The sequence below is a fragment of the Bison bison genome, unplaced genomic scaffold (genome assembly GCF_000754665.1).
Source record: "Bison bison bison isolate TAMUID 2011002044 unplaced genomic scaffold, Bison_UMD1.0 scf7180017864066, whole genome shotgun sequence".
Taxonomy (NCBI): Eukaryota; Metazoa; Chordata; class Mammalia; order Artiodactyla; family Bovidae; genus Bison; species Bison bison.
In genome coordinates this window covers 4,449,346-4,466,658 of record NW_011494638.1, presented here as the reverse complement: position 1 = coordinate 4,466,658, position 17,313 = coordinate 4,449,346, and the positions used below count along the sequence as shown (strand labels likewise).

At 36.2% G+C, this 17,313-nt stretch overlaps 1 protein-coding gene across 1 annotated transcript in view; it reads left to right on the top strand.

The window, feature by feature from the left end:
* Positions 1 to 17,313, top strand: part of MNS1 (meiosis-specific nuclear structural 1) — an 86,088-nt gene that overhangs the window by 48,968 nt on the left and 19,807 nt on the right. Inside the window, exons 5-7 of the mRNA XM_010836789.1 lie at positions 5,679 to 5,908; positions 6,275 to 6,491; positions 6,584 to 6,691. Coding sequence (XP_010835091.1) covers positions 5,679 to 5,908; positions 6,275 to 6,491; positions 6,584 to 6,691 — 555 coding nt within the window. The remainder of the gene's footprint in view (positions 1 to 5,678; positions 5,909 to 6,274; positions 6,492 to 6,583; positions 6,692 to 17,313) is intronic.

The following is a 17,313-nucleotide window of genomic DNA, read 5'->3' as shown; positions in this document are numbered from 1 at the left end:
TCTATTAGTGTCCTCTTTGATTTCTTTCACCAGTGTTTTATAGTTTTCTATATATAGGTCTTTAGTTTCTTTAGGTAGATATATTTCTAAGTATTTTATTCTTTTCATTTCAATCGTTCATCGCAGCATTGTTTACAATAGCCAGGACGTGGAAGCAACCTAGATGTCCATCAACAGATGAATGGATAAGAAAGCTGTGGTACATATACACAATGGAGTATTACTCAGCCATTAAAAAGAATACATTTGAATCAGTTCTAATAAAGTGGATGAAACTGGAGCCTATTATACAGAGTGAAGTAAGCCAGAGAGAAAAACATGAATGCAGTATACTAACGCATATATATGGAATTTAGAAAGATGGTAACGATAACCCTGTATGCGAGACAGCAAAAGAGACACAGATGTATAGAACAGTCTTTAGGATTCTGTGGGAGAGGGAGAGGGTGGGATGATTTGGGAGAATGGCATTGAAACATGTATAATATCATATATGAAATGAATCGCCAGTCCAGGTTCAATGCATGATACTGGATGCTTGAGGCTGGTGCACTGAGACAACGCAGAGGGATGGTACAGGGAGGGAGGAGGGAGGGGGGTTCGGGATGAGGAATATGTGTACACCTGTGGCAGATTCATGTTGATGTATGGCAAAACCAATACAATATTGTAAAGTAATTAACTTCCAATTAAAATAAATAAATTTATATTTTAAAAAATCAACTATAACTTTAGGTGGGTAACTTTTCTGTTTTGTAAACAGAAATCTTTTCTTTTCATGATTTCCTCTAATTTTATCCTCTTTCCTTACTCCTGACCTACTACCCATAATTATTGGTAGTAGTTACTCTTGGGCAAAGGAGTTTCAAACACACTCAGCAGTAGTATTACACAGTTTAAAATAGGGTTTATTAACCCTTACAAGCTGGATGTACATTATCACTTGAATTTTTGTTGTCACTCAGAAAGGCTAGACATAGATGAAGAAGTCTGATGGCAGTATTACATAGTCTTTTAAGTTCCCTCACCCTCATTTCTCTATTATTTTGTAGCGCATTTTAATAGCAGAGTTCCCTCTCTCCTAGATCCCTTTCAGAGATGTTTTACAGCTATTAAAAAGAAGGGCTTCCCTGGTGGCTCAGCAGGTAAAGAATGTGCCTGCTAATGCAGTTGGCACAGGTTCAATCCCTGGATTGGGAAGATCCCCTGGAGTAGGAAATGGCAACCCACTCCAGTATTCTTACCTGGAAAATCCCATGGACAGAGGAGCCCAGCAGGCTATAGTCCATGGGGTCGCAAAGAAATCAGACATATCTGAGCACAGACACACACACAGAGAGAGAGGTAAAGGCAAATATTCTGGCTTTTAAAATTGGCCAGAATATATTCTATATTAAGAGGAAAAAAAGCAAGTTGTGAAAAAACATGTCGGAAAATAATAAATTTTATTGACCATTTTATAGACCATTTTTATTTTTGAAAACCTGTGCAAATAGGTATGTGTATACAACATCTGTGGATATCTGTATACACACATACATATGTGTTGTGTATATCAACAAACACATACAGTTAGATGGGTGATATCAAAACACTTAACCAGTGCAGTGTTATATAAGCCTCAGATAAGAACAGTTTCTGGCTGTTGTGACACAAGTGTGCATGTATGTTAGTACAGAAAAAATCTATAGGGTTGTACAGCATGCTGTTAACAATGATAGCCTTTGGTGTGGCAGATGGTAAGAGAGGCTAAGGAAATGTCACTCTAAACGCCATATTCTACCCTTTCAAAAATAAAGTAGAACATGATGTACAGTTTGAACAGTAGATAGCAGTTTTAATTATTTTGATAATTGAAGTTATTCAAGGCAATTGTAGATATTTACTCTGGCTATTGAAATACTTGTTATTTTCTAAATAAAGTTGAGCCACAAAAATTAAATCAAATACTCTTAGACTTGACTAGGTGTCAGGATATTTAGGTGCTAGTTTTGGCTGTGTCTCTTAGCCTTAGTTTTCTTATTTGTGAAATAAGATTATTGTATTTCTGTAAGTGTGTGTACATTTGTACAAACATGTTTTGTCATCTATTTTTCCTGTAGAGCCTAGTACAATATGTGCTAAGAAAGCAGAGGAAAGAAAGAATTTGAGTCAAGTAACATTTACAGTGTATATGTTAAAGGCATCAATTAGATCAGGAATGGCATTTACATCAGTTCACATACTCAGTTGTATCTGACTCTGCGACCCCATGAATCTCAGCACACCAGACCTCCCTGTCCATCACCAACTGCCAGAGTCCACCCAAACCCATGTCCATCGAGTCGATGATGCCATCCAACCATCTCATCCTCTGTCTCCCCTTCTTCTCCTGCCCTCAATCTTTCCCAGCATCAGGGTGTTTTCAAATGAGTCAGCTCTTCGCATCAGCTGGCCAAAGATTTGGAATTTCAGCTTCAACATCAGTCCTTCCAATGAACACCCAGGACTGGTCTCCTTTAGAATGGACTGGTTGGATCTCCTTGCAGTCCAAGGGACTCTCAAGAGTCTTCTCCAACACCACAGTTCAAAAGCATCAATTCTTCGGTGCTCAGCTTTCTTTATAGTCCAACTCTCACATCCATACATGACCACTGGAAAAACCATAGCCTTGACTAGACGGACCTTTGTTGGCAAAGTAATGTTTCTTCTTTTTAATATGCTGCCTAAGTTGGTTATAACTTTCCTTCCAAGGAGTAAACACCTTTTAATTTCATGGCTGCAATCACCATCTGCAGTGGTTTCAGAGCACCCAAAAATAAAATCTGGCACTGTTTCCACTGTTTCCCCATCTATTTCCCATGAAGTGATGGGACCAGATGCCATGATCTTCGTTTTCTGAATGTTGAGCTTTAAGCCAACTTTTTTACTCTCCTCTTTCACTTTTGAGAGGCTCTTTAGTTCTTCATCACTTTCTGCCATAAGGGTGGTGTCATCTGCATATCTGAGGTTTCTGATATTTCTCCTGGCAATCTTGATTCCAGCTTGTGCTTCCTCTAGCCCAGCATTTCTCATGATGTACTCTGCATATAAGTTAAATAAGCAGGGTGACAATATACAGCCTTGATGTACTCCTTTTCCTATTTGGAACCAGTCTGTGTTCTGTGTCCAGTCTAACTGTTGCTTCCTGACCTGCATACAGGTTTCTCAAGAGGCAGGTCAGGTGGTCTGGTATTCCCATCTCTTTCACAATTTTCCACAATTTATTGTGATCCACACAGTCAAAGGCTTTGGCATAGTCAATAATAAAGCAGAAATAGATGTTTTTCTGGAACTCTCTTCCCTTTTCCATGATCCAGTGGATGTTGTCAATTTGATCTCTGGTTCCTCTGCCTTTTCTAAAACCAGCTTGAACATCTGGAACTTCACGGTTCATGTATTACTGAAGCCTGACTTGGAGAATTTTAAGCATTACTTTACTAGCGTGTGAGATGAGTGCAATTGTGCAGTAGTTTGAGCATTCTTTGGCATTGCCTTTCTTTGGGATTGGAATGAACTGACCTTTTCCAGTCCTGTGGTCACTGCTGAGTTTTCCAAATTTGCTGGCATATTGAGTGCAGCACTTTCACAGCGTCATCTTTCAGGATTTGAAATAGCTCAACTGGAATTCCATCACCTCCACTAGCTTTGTTCATAGTGATGCTTCCTAAGGCCCATTTGACTTCACATTCCAGGATGTCTGGCTCTAGGTGAGTGATCACACCATTCTGATTATCTGGGTCGTGAAGATGTTTTCTGTACAGTTCTTCTGTGTATTCTTGCCACCTCTTCTTAATAATTTCTGCTTCTGTTAGGTCCCTACCATTTCTGTCCTTTATTGAGCCCATCTTTGCATGAAATGCTCCCTTGGGGTCTCTAATTTTCTTGAAGAGATCTCTAGTCTCTATTTTCCTCTATTCTTTGCATTGATCGGTGAGGAAGGCTTTCTTATCTATCCTTGCTATTCTTTGGAACTAAGTGTCTTTTAATTAGCATTAACATTAGCCTTTATATTTTATTTTTTTAAACTTTTTATTTTTTGTGGTGTGTAGCCAATTAGCAAGTATGATAGTTTCAAGTGAAAATTGAAGGTACTCAGCCATGCATAGACATGTATCCATTCTCTCCCAGACTGCCCTCCCATCCAGGCTGCCACATAACATTGAGGAGAGTTCCTTATGCTATACAGTAAGTCCTTGTTGGTTATCCATTTTAAATATGGTAGTGTAAACATGTCCACCCCAAACTCCCTAACTATTCTTTCTGCTGCTGCAACCATAAGCTCATTCTCTGTGCGTCTTTTTCTGTTTAGTAAGTTCATTTGTAATATTTCTTTTTAGATTCCGTGTATAAGGAATGTCATATGATATTTTTCCTTCTCTGTTCAACTTATTTCACAAGTATGACACTGTCTAGGTCCATGCATGTTCCTGCAAGTAGCATTATTTCATTCTTTTTAATGGCTGAGTAATATTCCGTTGTATATATGTCCCACATCTTTATCCATTCCTCTGTTGGTGGACATTTAGGTTGCTTCCGTGTCTTGGTTATTGTAAGTAGTGCTTCAATGAACATTGGGGTGCATGTATCCTTTTGGATCATGTTTTTCTCCTGAAATGCGCCCAGGAGTGGGATTGCAAGGTCATATGGTAGCTCTATTTTAGTTTTTTAAGGAACCTCCATACTGTTCTCCATAGTGGCAGCACCAATTTACATACCCACCAACAGTGAGGAAAGTTCCCTTCTCTCTACACCCTCTCCAGCATTTATTGTTTGTGGATCTTTTGATGATAGCCACTGTTCACCTTCATATTTTTATCTGTTTCTTATTTTGTGTTTGATACTGCTAACCATTCTAGCATTTGGGATGTGATCATAATGGTAAAGGATAACTTTTTAAACTGCCCCAGTGTATATACGTTAAACCATGTTGTTAAATGATTTCAAAATGCTCAAAAAAATCAAGGTAACTCATTCAAGATGCAGGATTGTGTCTCATTCAGAAGGAATGGTCTTGAAGAGTGAATTAAAACCTCAGAAAACAGACACAGTATTGTATGTGACCCTTTTTTTAAGTTAAAGTTATTTCAAAGGGCCTTTAATAAATGAGAAAGGGGACATTTCAAAGGCCACTGGCAGCAAAGAAAATTTAGGCTGAGAGAACTTGAGTTGCTCAGAGCTATATTTAATAGCAGACAGGTATAAAAAAGATAACACCATCCTTACTCCAAATAGCAGCCAGTACCCAGTGGAGCTAAAATTTGTGAAAATTACCTACATCAACTTTTAAATAGATGAGGAAGATGACTGTTGCTTTAGAAATTAACAAAATTATTAATGAAGCACTTCTAATCTTACTTACTGTTTTTCAAGTGTGGAGTTATTCTCCTTATTGCCCTGAGAGCTACTTGAAGAAATAGGAAAGCCTTTAGGGTTTGCTTTTCATTCAAACCCCACTTTTCATTCAGACTCTTCTTTTCATTCATTTGCTTTTCATTCAAACCCCTCAGGTGACAGTGACTTACCTTTGCTTTTTATCTACACAGATGAAAATATTTTATGAAATAGGCCTTATAGTATTCAGTTCCATGTGCTAAAAGTATTCTGTCATATTTTGCTCAGGTTTGATAATGGAAAGATGAGTTTTGTTTTAATAACAGAAACGTGATGCTGAAATAGCCAGAACTATGATGGAAGAGCACGAGAGGTTAATAAAGGAAGAGAGTGCTGCAGAGGACAAACGAAACCAAGCAAAAGCACAGTACAGTAATGACTTAGAGAAACAACTGGAGGAACAAGAGAAGAAAAAGCAGGAAGCTTATGAGCAGCTGCTGAAAGAGAAACTCATGATTGATGAAATTGTTAGGAAAATCTATGAAGAAGATCAATTGTAAGTTTGCCCCAACTTTCTTACATGCTTAAACATGCTTAAATATTTGTTAGATTTATCTCAGGCTTGTCATGAAGAATAAACCACCTAAGAAGTGCCTGATACACAGTAAGTCCTCAGTAAATGTTATGACCTAAACTGAGACCAAGTCTTATTTATCTTTGTTAGTATAACAATTAATTGATAATTAAGAGATACTTATTAAGTAACAGTGACTAAACCTTTTTTTCCTTAATGCATATCAGGAGAACTTATTTTCTGTTCAGTTTCCTTGGTAGACAGCTAAAGGAAATGACACTCATGTTTTTTTTACTTTTTTATTATTATTTCTGTTACTATAGAACTGCACTCACTATTACTTTTTAGGGAAAGACAGCAAAGGTTAGAGAAAATGAATACAACTCGAAGGTATATAGAAGAGTTTCAGAAAGAGCAGGCTCTCTGGAGAAAAAAGAAACGGGAGGAGATGGAAGAAGAAAATAGAAAAATAATAGAGTTTGCCAAGTTGCAGCAACAAAGAGAAGAAGATCGAATGGCAAAAGTTCAAGAAAGTGAAGAAAAAAGACTACAGCTTAAAAATATGGTACTAAAATAATTGTTTTAACACTGGAGAAATTCTTAAATATTTGTCATAGAATTTGATTCCTATACATGTTTTTTTTTTTTTTTTAATAGCTGACTCAGAGGTTGGAAGAAATGCTGCGGCAACGTGAAGATTTAGAACAAGTGCGACAGGAATTATACCAGGAAGAACAAGCTGAAATATATAAGAAGAAACTAGAAGTAAGTTTTGGAAATTGAAGGAATGATTAACATAGTGAAAGTGAAAGCTTTAGTTGCTCAGTCATGTTGACTCTTTGTGACCCCACTGACTGCAGCCCAGCAAGCTCCTCTGTCCATGTAATTCTGCAGGCAAGAATACTAGGGTCACCATTTCCTTCTCCAGTTTAACATAGAGAAGAGTACTATTTTGAGATGAAGCAGTAGAAAGGTAATAGATTTAAACCCAACTATATTGATAGTTACATTACATGTAAGTGTTGTATAAGTGCTACATTTAAAAGAGAGATTTTCAGGCTGAATAAAAGAGCTAGACCCAGACAACATAAAAAAAAAACTGCATCAAAAAGCATGATGCAACTATATTGTCTACAAGAGACATAATTTAAATATGAAGACATATATGTTTTAAAAACAAAAGGATGGAGAAAGATATGCAGACAAACACCAATCAAAAGCATGTTAGGGTAGAAATCATGATGATAATAGGCTAAATTCATCTAGAGGATATAATACCCTAGAAGTGTATGAACTTAAATAAAACTTCAACTACAATACCTGTAGCAAAACTGAAAAAACTGAGAGGAGAAAGATAAATCCGTAATTATATTTGAATATTTCAATACTCCTTCTCATTAATATATAAAATAACTAGTCATAAAACCATGGGATATAGCATTGAACAATTTGACCTCAAGTTATGACAATTTGTCAGTTTTCTAATTGGGTGTTTTTTGTTAATTTATTATAGGATTTTGAGAGTCCTTTATGTATTCTAGTTCTTTGTCAGGTGTGTGGTTTACAGATATTTTTTCCTAGTCTACATGTTGTCTTTTCATCCTTTTAATGGGGGTCTTTTCCAAAGCAAATGTTTTCAATTTCTGTGAAGTCTAACTTAGCAATTTCTGTTTATATGGACCATAACTTTAGTATCAGTTCTAGGACGTCTTTACCTAGAACCCAAAGAATTTTTTTTTTTTTTTTTTTCCTTAAAAGATTTCCTCTTCAGTTAATTTTTATTTGTAGGTTATGAGACTTAGGCCAGTTTCTGTTTTGCTTTTCTATGTCCAGTTGGTCTAGTTGCAACTATTTGTTGAAAGGTTTTTTCTCTTACACGCAGTTGCTTTTGCTACTTTGTTTAAAACACATTTTAAACAAAGATGAGCACATTTGTGTGTATATTCCTGGGATCTCTGTTTTGTCTGTTGATTTATGTGCCTATCCCTTCAGGAGGACCACACAGTTTTGATTACTGTATCTATATAAAGTCTTCAAGATCGTTTTAGTTATTCTAATTCCTCAGCCTTTCCATATAAAGTTTAGAGTAATCTTAACTCTATCTACAAATAGTCTTTGGGGAATTTGATAGGAATTAAATTAAATCTGAATATCAATTTGGGGAAGATTGACATGGTCACTATATTGAGTCTTATAGTCCAGGAACATGGTATGACTCTTCATTTACAATTTCCCCTTGAACAACACAGGTTTGAGTTGTGTGAGTCCACCTATATTTGGATATTTTTCAGTAGTAAAATCTACTGTTTACACAGTCCATGGTTGGTTGATTCCACAGATATAGATATAGATCTATGGATATATAGATATCCACAGATACAGAACTGTGGATACAGAGAGCTGACTAAATTTATGTGGTTTAACCCCTGTATCGTTCAAGTCAATTCTGTTTAAGTCATCTTTGAATTTTTTCATCAGTGTTTTATATTCTTCAGCATACAAATCCTGTACATGTTTTGTTAGATTTACATCGAAGTATTTCAGTTTTTTGAATGATTGTAAATGGAATTTAAGTTTTAATTTCATTGTCTATATACTCATTGCTAGTGAATTGACTTTTAAAAAAAATATATTTACCTTGTATCTCATGACCTTGCTGAATTCACTTAGTAGCTGTAGGAGTTTGTAGGAGTTGGTTTGCTTGTTTTTCCATACATAGTCATGTCTTCTGCAAATAGGAACAGTTTCATTTCCTGGTTTCTTATCTATACACTTAAAAAAAAAAATTATTTATTTAGCTTTAGTTGTGGTACATGGGATCTTTACTTGTGGCATGTGGGATCTAGTTCCATGACCAGGGATCAAACCCCAGGCCTCCTGCAGTGAGAAGGCAGAGTCTTAGCTGCTGGACCACCAAGGAAGTCCCATCTCTACACTTTTTATTTACTTTTTTGTTTTATTGTACTGGCTAAAAGTTTTAGCACTGGCTGGCACTATATTGGATGAATGATGAGAGTAGATGTCATCTTTGTTATCTCTCAGGGGAGAAGCATTATGTTAACTGTAGTTTTTTGTAGATGCTCTTTTTATAGTTGAGGACATTCTCTTCTATTTCTATTTTTCTGAATATTTTTATCATAAAGAGGTGTTGAATTTTGTCAAATGCTGTTTCTTCTTTAGCTTGGTTGATTGCATTGATTAACTTTGGGAGTTACTGAACCACCTTGCATCACTAGAATAAATCCCACTTGGTCATGGTGTGTATGTCTTTAAATATGTGACTGGATTTTAATTTTCTAATAATGTGTTTCAGGGTTTTTGCATCCATATTCATAAAGAATATTGGTTTTTAGTTTTCATTTTGTATACTGGTGTCAGGGTAAACTGCCTTCATAAAATGAATGGAGAAGTTTCCTTCTATTTTTTATTGTTTAGAATTGATATTAGTTAATTCTTTAAACATTTGGTAGACTTTTCCAGTGAAACTATCTAGGCTAGGAATTTTATTCTTTTAGTGTTTAAAAATATTTATTCAGTGTTTTATTGTGTATTTATTTTAAGTTAATTTTTATTTTATATTGGAGTATAGTTGATTTACAATATCGTGTTACTTTCAGGTATAAAGTGATTCAGTTATGCATATACATACATCCATTCTTTTCTTGATTCTTTTACTACTTAGATTATTACAGAATAATGAGTATATAGTTCCCTGTGCTATATAGTAGGTCCTTGTTATTTATTATATATATGTGTGTGTGTGTGTGTGTGTGTGTGTATACACCTTTCTCCTTTGGTAACCATAAATTTGATTTTGAGGTCTTTTTCTGTTTTGTAAATAAGTTCATTTGTATCATTTTTTTAGATCCCATGTGTAAGAGAGATATATTTGTCTCCCTCTGACTTTTTTTCACTCAGTATGATAATACCTATCATGCCGGTTGTTATAAATGGCATTATTTCATTCTTTTTTATGGCCAAGTAATATTCCAGCACACACACACACACACACACACACACTCTTCCTTCTCTGTTCCTTTGTTGATGGCCATTTAGGTAGCTTTTATGTCTTGGCTATTGTAAATAGACCTGCACTGAAAACATTGGAGTGCCTATATCTTTGAATTATGATTTTCTCCAGATATATGCCTAGGAGTGGGATTGCTGGATCATATGGTAGTTCTATTTTTAGTTTTCTAGAGAACCTCCATACTGTTCTCCATAGTGGTTGTACCAATTTACATTCCTGTCAACAATGAAGGAGGGTTTCCTTTTCTTCACACCCTGTCCAGCACTTAACTGTTTGTAGACTAATGGTGATGACTATCATCATTGTGACTGATGTGAAGTAATACCTCATTGTAGTTATAGTGATGTTGAGCATCTTTTCATGTGCTTTTTGGCCATCTGTATGTCTTCTTTTGAGAAATGCCTCTTTATGTCTTCTGATTGAAATTCTCTGCAAGAGATTTCTGTGTATTTACCCATTTTTGATTTTTTTTTTTTTTTTTTTGGTGTTAAACTGCATGAACTGTTTATACATTTTGGAGGTAAACCCCTTGTTAGTAACATTGTTTCCAAATATTTTCTCCCATTCTGTGGGTTGTCTTTTCATTTTGTTTATGGTTTCCTTTGCTGTGCAAAGTCTTTTAAGTTTAATTAGGTCTGAGTTTTGTTTTTATTTTCATTACTCTAGGAGTTGAATCGAAAGACCTTGCTGTGGTTTATGTCAAAGAGTGTTCTGTATATTTTTTCCTTTAAAAGTTTTATGGTATCTGGTCTTATATTTAGGTCTTTAATCCATTTTAAGTTTACTTTCGTGTAAGGTATTAAAAGAATATTCTAACTTCATTTTTTTTTAACATGTAGCTGTCTGGTTTTCCCAGCATCACTGATTTGAGAGACTGTCTTTTCTCCATGGTATATTCCTGCCTCCCTTGTTGTAGAGTAATTGTTTGCAGGTGCAAGGTTTATTTCTGGGCTTTCTGTCCTAGTCCATTGACCTGTATTTCTGTTTTGGGGCAATTACCGTACTTTGATGACTAAAGCTTTGTAGTGCAACCTGAAGTCAGGTAGTCTGACTCCCCCAGTTCCATTTTTATTTCTCAGGATTATGTTGGCTTCAGGATGTTTTGTGTTTCCATACAAACTGAAAATTTTTTTTCTAGTTCAGTGAAAAATGCCATTGATAATTTGACAGGGATTGCATTGGATGTGTAAATTCCCTTGGGTTGTTTGGTCATTTTAACAATATAAGTTCTTCCAGTCCAAGGTTGTGGTATGTCTGTATATCTGTTTGTGTCATCTGTGATTTCTTTCATCATTACCTCATAGTTTTCAGAGTGCAGGTCTTTTGCCTCCTTAGGTGAATTTATTCATAGGTATTTTATTCTTTTTGATATGATGGTAAATGCAATAGTTTCCTTAATTTCTCTCTTTTTCTGTTTTTAGTGTATAGAAATGCAAGAGATTTCTATGTATTAACTTTGTAACTTACAATGTAATTGATTCATTGATGAGCTCTAGTAGTTTTCTGATAGCATCTTTAGGGTTTTTTATGTGTAGTGTGTCATCTGCAAACAATAACAGTTTACTTCTTTTCCAGTTTGGATTCCTTCTGTTTCTTTTTCTTCTTTGATTGCATGGCTAGAATTTACAAAAGTATATTGAATAAAAGTGATGAGAGTGAACATTCTTTTCTTCCTGATCTTATTGGAAATGCTTTCAGTTTTTCACTGTTGAGATTGATACTTGCTTTGGATTTGTCATATATGGCCTTTATTATGCTGAGGTAGGTTCCCTCTGTGCTCACTCTCTGAGCAATTTTTATCATAAATGAGTGTTGAATATTGTCAAAAGCTTTTTTATGCAACTATTGAGATGGTCATATATACAGTTTTTTTATTCTTCAGCTTTTTAGTGTGGTGTATCACATCGATTAACATATGTTGAAGAATCCTTGTATCCCTAGGTTAAATCCCACCTGATCATGGTGTTTGATATTTTTAATGTGTTATCGGATGTGGTTTGCTAGTATTTTGTTGACAATTTTTGTATCTATATTCATCAGAGATATTGACCTGTAATTTTCTCTTTTTGTGTGTGTTATCTTTGGGATTGTGATGGCCTCATAGAATGAATTTGAGAGTGTTCCTTCTTCTGTAGTTTTATGGAAGAATTTCAGAAGCACAGGTATTACCTCTTCTCTAAATATTTTCTAGAATTCACCTATGAAGCCATCTGGTCTTGGACTTTGATTTGTTGGAATATTTTTAATCACAGTTTCAATTTCAGTAACTTGTAGTTGGTCTGTTCATATTTTCTATTTCTTCCTGGTTTGGTCTTGGAAGGTTCTACTTTTCTAAGAATCTGTCTTCTTTTCTAGGTTATCCATTTTATTTGCATACAGTTGCTTGTAATTGTCTCTTTACTGAGTCCCTGGTGTCTCAGACTGTAAAGAGTCTGCCTGTGATGCAGAAGACCCGAGTTCAGTTCCTGGGTTGGGAAGATGCCCTGGAGAAGGGAATGACATATTCCAGTATTCTTGCCTGGAGAATTCCATGGACAGAGGAGCCTGGTGGACTACAGTCCAAGGAAGGGGTCACAAAGAGTCGGACGCAGCTGAGCGACTAACTCTAACCATCCAGCTAGTAGTCTCTTACCAAGTTTGTCTTTTCAAAGAACCAGCTTTTAGTTTCATCAGTCTTTTCTTTGTTACCCTCATCTCCATTTCTGCTCTGATGTTTATGATTTCTGTCCTACTAACTTTGAGTTTCATCTGTTCTTTTTTAGTTGCTTTAGGTCTAGTGTTGGATTGTTTATTTTGGATTTTTCTTGTTTCCTGAGGTAAGATTGTATTACTGTAGACTTCTCTCTTGAAACTGTTTTTGCTGTGTCCCATAGATTTCAGATTGGGGTTTCATTTTCATTTATCTCTAAAATGTTTTGATTTTGATTTCTTCAGTGATGCATAAGTTGTTTAGTACCATATAGTTTAGTCTCCATGTGTTTGTTTTTTGTAGTTTTCTTCTTAGAGTTGATTCTTGGTTTTTTTTTTCGGCAGGGCTGGATCTTCATTGCTGTGCATGGGCTTTCTCTAGTTGTGGCGAGTGGGAGCTACTCTCTAGTTTTGGTGCATGAACTTCTCATTGTGGCCGCTTCTCTTGTTGCAAAGCATGGGCTCTAGGGTGCACGGGCTTCAGTAGTTGTGGCACACAGGCTCGAGAGCATGAAGGCTTCAGTAGTTGTGCCTCGTGGGCTCTAGAGCCCAGGCTTGGTAGTTGTGACACATGGGCTTGTTGCCCCTAGCATGTGGAATCCTTCTGGACCTGGAGTTGAGCCTGTGTTCTCTGCATAGGTAGGTGGATTCCTAACCACTGGACCACCAGGGACATCCCTTGTAGTTGATTTCTAATCTCATAGCATTGTGGTCAGAAAATATGCTTGATAATGATTTTAAGTTTCTTAAATTTAGCTTCTTTTGTTGCTCAGCATATGATCTATCCTGGAGAATATTCCTTGTGCAGTTGAGAAGAACATATATTCTGCTTTCAAATGGAATGCTCTATAAATATCAGTTAAGCCTGTCTGGACTAATGTGTCATTTAAGGTCTGTGTTTCGTTACTGGTTTTCTTTCTGGATGATCTGTCTGTTGATGTAAGTGGGGTGTTGACACATTATCAACTGGGGGAGTTTTGCAGGGACTAACTCCTGTGGCCAGCGATTTGTTATGTAAGTAAATATTGAAACACTAGCGTTTAAGTAAATATCAACAACTCTTTTTGCACTTGATGTATTTATTTGAAATTCTGTACATGTCTCACTAAAGCATTCTAATATTTTGTTACAGCATGATAGGAAGTATAGCAGCACCTCTGTGCAGGGAAATAGAATATCTGTTACACATATACTGCGTGTCACCGGGCTTTCTCCTGGAAGAGCAGACCCTACACTTTCTGGCAGCATTTGCTTAGTCCTGTGGGTATTATTTCCTCTGGAATGTGTTCTTTTATTTTACTTGATAGTCAACAAAGTGGATCTTTGTAGGGAGCTGTTTTAGAAATGCCCCAGAAGGACCAGATGCAAGACCACCACTACATTCACCAGAATTCTCAGTTACTGATTGTCGAGCTACTGCTAACAGAAGTTGCCAGTAAGTCCTTTTACTCTGTGCATTAAGGCTATCATAAAATCTAACTGTATTGTATAAGTCACAGTTACTCAAATAGAAGCCCACTTTCTTACACCATTTTTGAGTTTTCTGGAGGATATTGAAGTTTGCCAGATACTGATCAGATCAATCAGCTCCTTCCATGTATTTAATTATACTCTAATTCTCAAGTGGGCTTGGTTATCCAATGTCCAGTCCTCCTGTCTTCCTTTCCTGTAGATTTTATGGAGGAGTCAGGAACAGTTGTCACCATGCAGACTCGTGTCTTTCCGTATAAGAAAAATCACTTCTCCCTTCTGTAAGAATGCCATTTCTCCTCTGTGTAGATTTTAGATTTCTCCTTTAACTGGCTTGGTCGACCCGTGATTCTCTCCTGTAGTCCCACAAGCTCTGGTTTTGTTTTTCAACCACATTCTAGATGTGGACACACTGTTGCCATAATTATATTGGTAAATTATAGTGCCATGGACTAAGATAAGGTTGTACGACCAATAAATAATACTGTTTCTTGCAGTTTTTTTTTTCCTTCACTTGTGTAAATCTCAAGGTTTCAAATATATTCAGTTTCACTTCTGCTAACTGTCCTGACCAAAATTTCATATTTTGTAAGTTTCTGGGATTACAGGTTTTGAATTTGAGCTGTTTTCTCCACTTTGCATTGCCTCAGCAAGTGATAGCTCTTGTTTGGGTATATAAATTTTGGTAGAAAATAATCCAGAAGAGGTTTAACTCTTACATTAGGATTTATCTGATCTTTTTTTAAATTAGCTTCCTTGAGGTATAATTGCCATATAAAACTGTAAGATATTTAAAGTGTATATCATGGTGACTTGATAAATATTTACATTGTAAAAAGATTCCCCCATCTATAGTTAGTTAACACATCTATCACTTCACATATTTTTTATGAGAATTTTTAAGTTCTACTCTCTTCAGAAATTTCATTTATACAATGAAGTGTTTTCAACTACAGTCACCATGTTTTATGTTAGAGCCTCAGATCTTATTTGTCATAGAGCTGGAAGTTCGTACCATTTTACCAACTTTTCCTATTTCTCCCACCCACCAGTCTCTGCCAACTACTTTCCAACTTTCTGTTTCAATGAGTTTGACATTTTTAAGATTCCACGTGTTACCAGGCAGTATTTGTCTTTCTTTGATCAGCTCATTTCATTTAGCATAAAATGCTCAAGATCCATCTGTGTTGTCACAAATGGCAGGATTTCATTATTTGATGATTTTATGGCTGAATTATATTCCACTTTATATAGCTCTACCACGTTTTGTTTATTCATCTCTTGATGGACAGTTAGGTTGTTTCCATATTTTTGCTATTGTGAGTAATGCCACAATGAACACGGGAGTGCATATACCGTGTTAAGATCCTGTTTTCATTTCCTTTGGATATATACCTGGAAGTGGGATTGCTGGAACATATGGTAGTTCTGTCTTTAAATTTTTGAGGAATCTCCGTTGGCTATATCAATGGCTATACCATTGGCTTTGCTTTTCTACCCACAGTGACAAGAGTTCCCTTCTCCACATACCTACCAACTATTATCTCTTTTTTGATGATAGCCATTATTACAGATATCTCTTTGTGGTTTTGATTTGTATTCCCTGATGTTTAGTGGTGCATTGAGTACCTTTTCTTGTCCCTGTTGGCCATTTGTATATCTTCTTTGGAAAAAACATCTATTCAGATCCTCTGCCCATTTTTTAATCAGATTTTTTTTTGTTCTTTTCTGTTGAGTTTTGTGTCATTTTTATATATTTTAGACATTAACTCCTATCAGATACAGAATTTGCAAATGTTTCTGCCATTCCATAGGTTGCCTTTTCATTTTGTTGATGATTTCCTTGTCTGTAGTCTTCCCTGGTAGCTCAGATGGTAAAGAATCTCCCTCCAATGCAGGAGACCTGGGTTCAACCCCTGGGTTGGGAAGATCCCCTGGAGAAGGAAATGGCAACCCACTCCAGTATTCTTGCCTGGAGAATCCCATGGACAGAGGAGCCTGGCGGGCTACAGTCCATAGGATCACAGAATGACACAACTGAGTGACTTTAACTTCATTTTCTTGTCTATACAGAAGCTTTTTAGTTTGATGTAATCCTGTTTGTTTATTTTGCTTTTGATGTCAAATCCAAAAATTCATTGCCAAGGCTGATTTAGAGGAACTTATTCTCTTCTTTTGTAGGAGTTTTATGGTTTCAGTTTCATTAATTTTTTTAAAGAGTCAGCCTTTTGCCTCATTTATATTGTCTATTAGTTTTCTGTTTTCAATTCCATTTATTTCTGCTCTATTTACTCCCTTCTGCTTCCTTTCTATGGGTTTCTGAAGTGTAGTAGCTTAGATTATTGATTTGAGACGTTTCCTACAATGCTGCTGCTAAGTCACTTCAGTCGTGTCCGACTCTGTGCGACCCCTTGGACGGCAACCCACCAGGCTCCCCTGTCCCTGGGATTTCCCCAGGCAAGAACACTGGAGTGGGTTGCCATTTCCTTCTCCAGTGCATGAAAGTGAAAAGTGAAAGTGAAGTCGCTCAGTCCTGTCTGACTCAGCGACCCCATGGACTGCAGCCCACCAGGCTCCTCCATCCATGGGATTTTCCAGGCATGCCCCTATAAATGCATTTTACTGTATGTATACATTTGGTGCTATAAATTTCCCTCAAAGCTGTTTCAGTTGCACCTCACAAGTTTCAGTGTTGTTTTCATTTTCATTATCTTTGATGTTTTCATTTTCTTGAGCCTTTTTCTGACCAATGGATTACTTAAAACTGTTACGTAGTCCCTAAATGTCCAGAAATTTTTCTTTAAAAATAAGTTACTTATAGTTTGATTTCATTGTGATCAGAGAACATGCCCAATATGATTTTATTTCCTTTAAATTTGTTCTGTGGACATTTGAAAAGAATATGTTTTCTGCTACTTTGGGTGAAATGTTCTAGAAATATGTTTAAATGTCTAAAATTTCTATAAATGCCAATTAGATTCTATTGATTGATTGTGCTGTTGAATTCTCCTATGTCCTTGCTGATTTTCTGTCTAGTTGTTCCATCAGTTGTTGAGAGAGGATTGTTGATGACTCTAACCATAATTGTGGGCTTGTGTTTCTCCTTAAGGTTTTTTTTTTTAATTGAGGCAAAATTCATGTAACATAAAAGTGACTGTTTTAAAGCAGCATTTAGTACATTCAGAATATTGTGCAACCA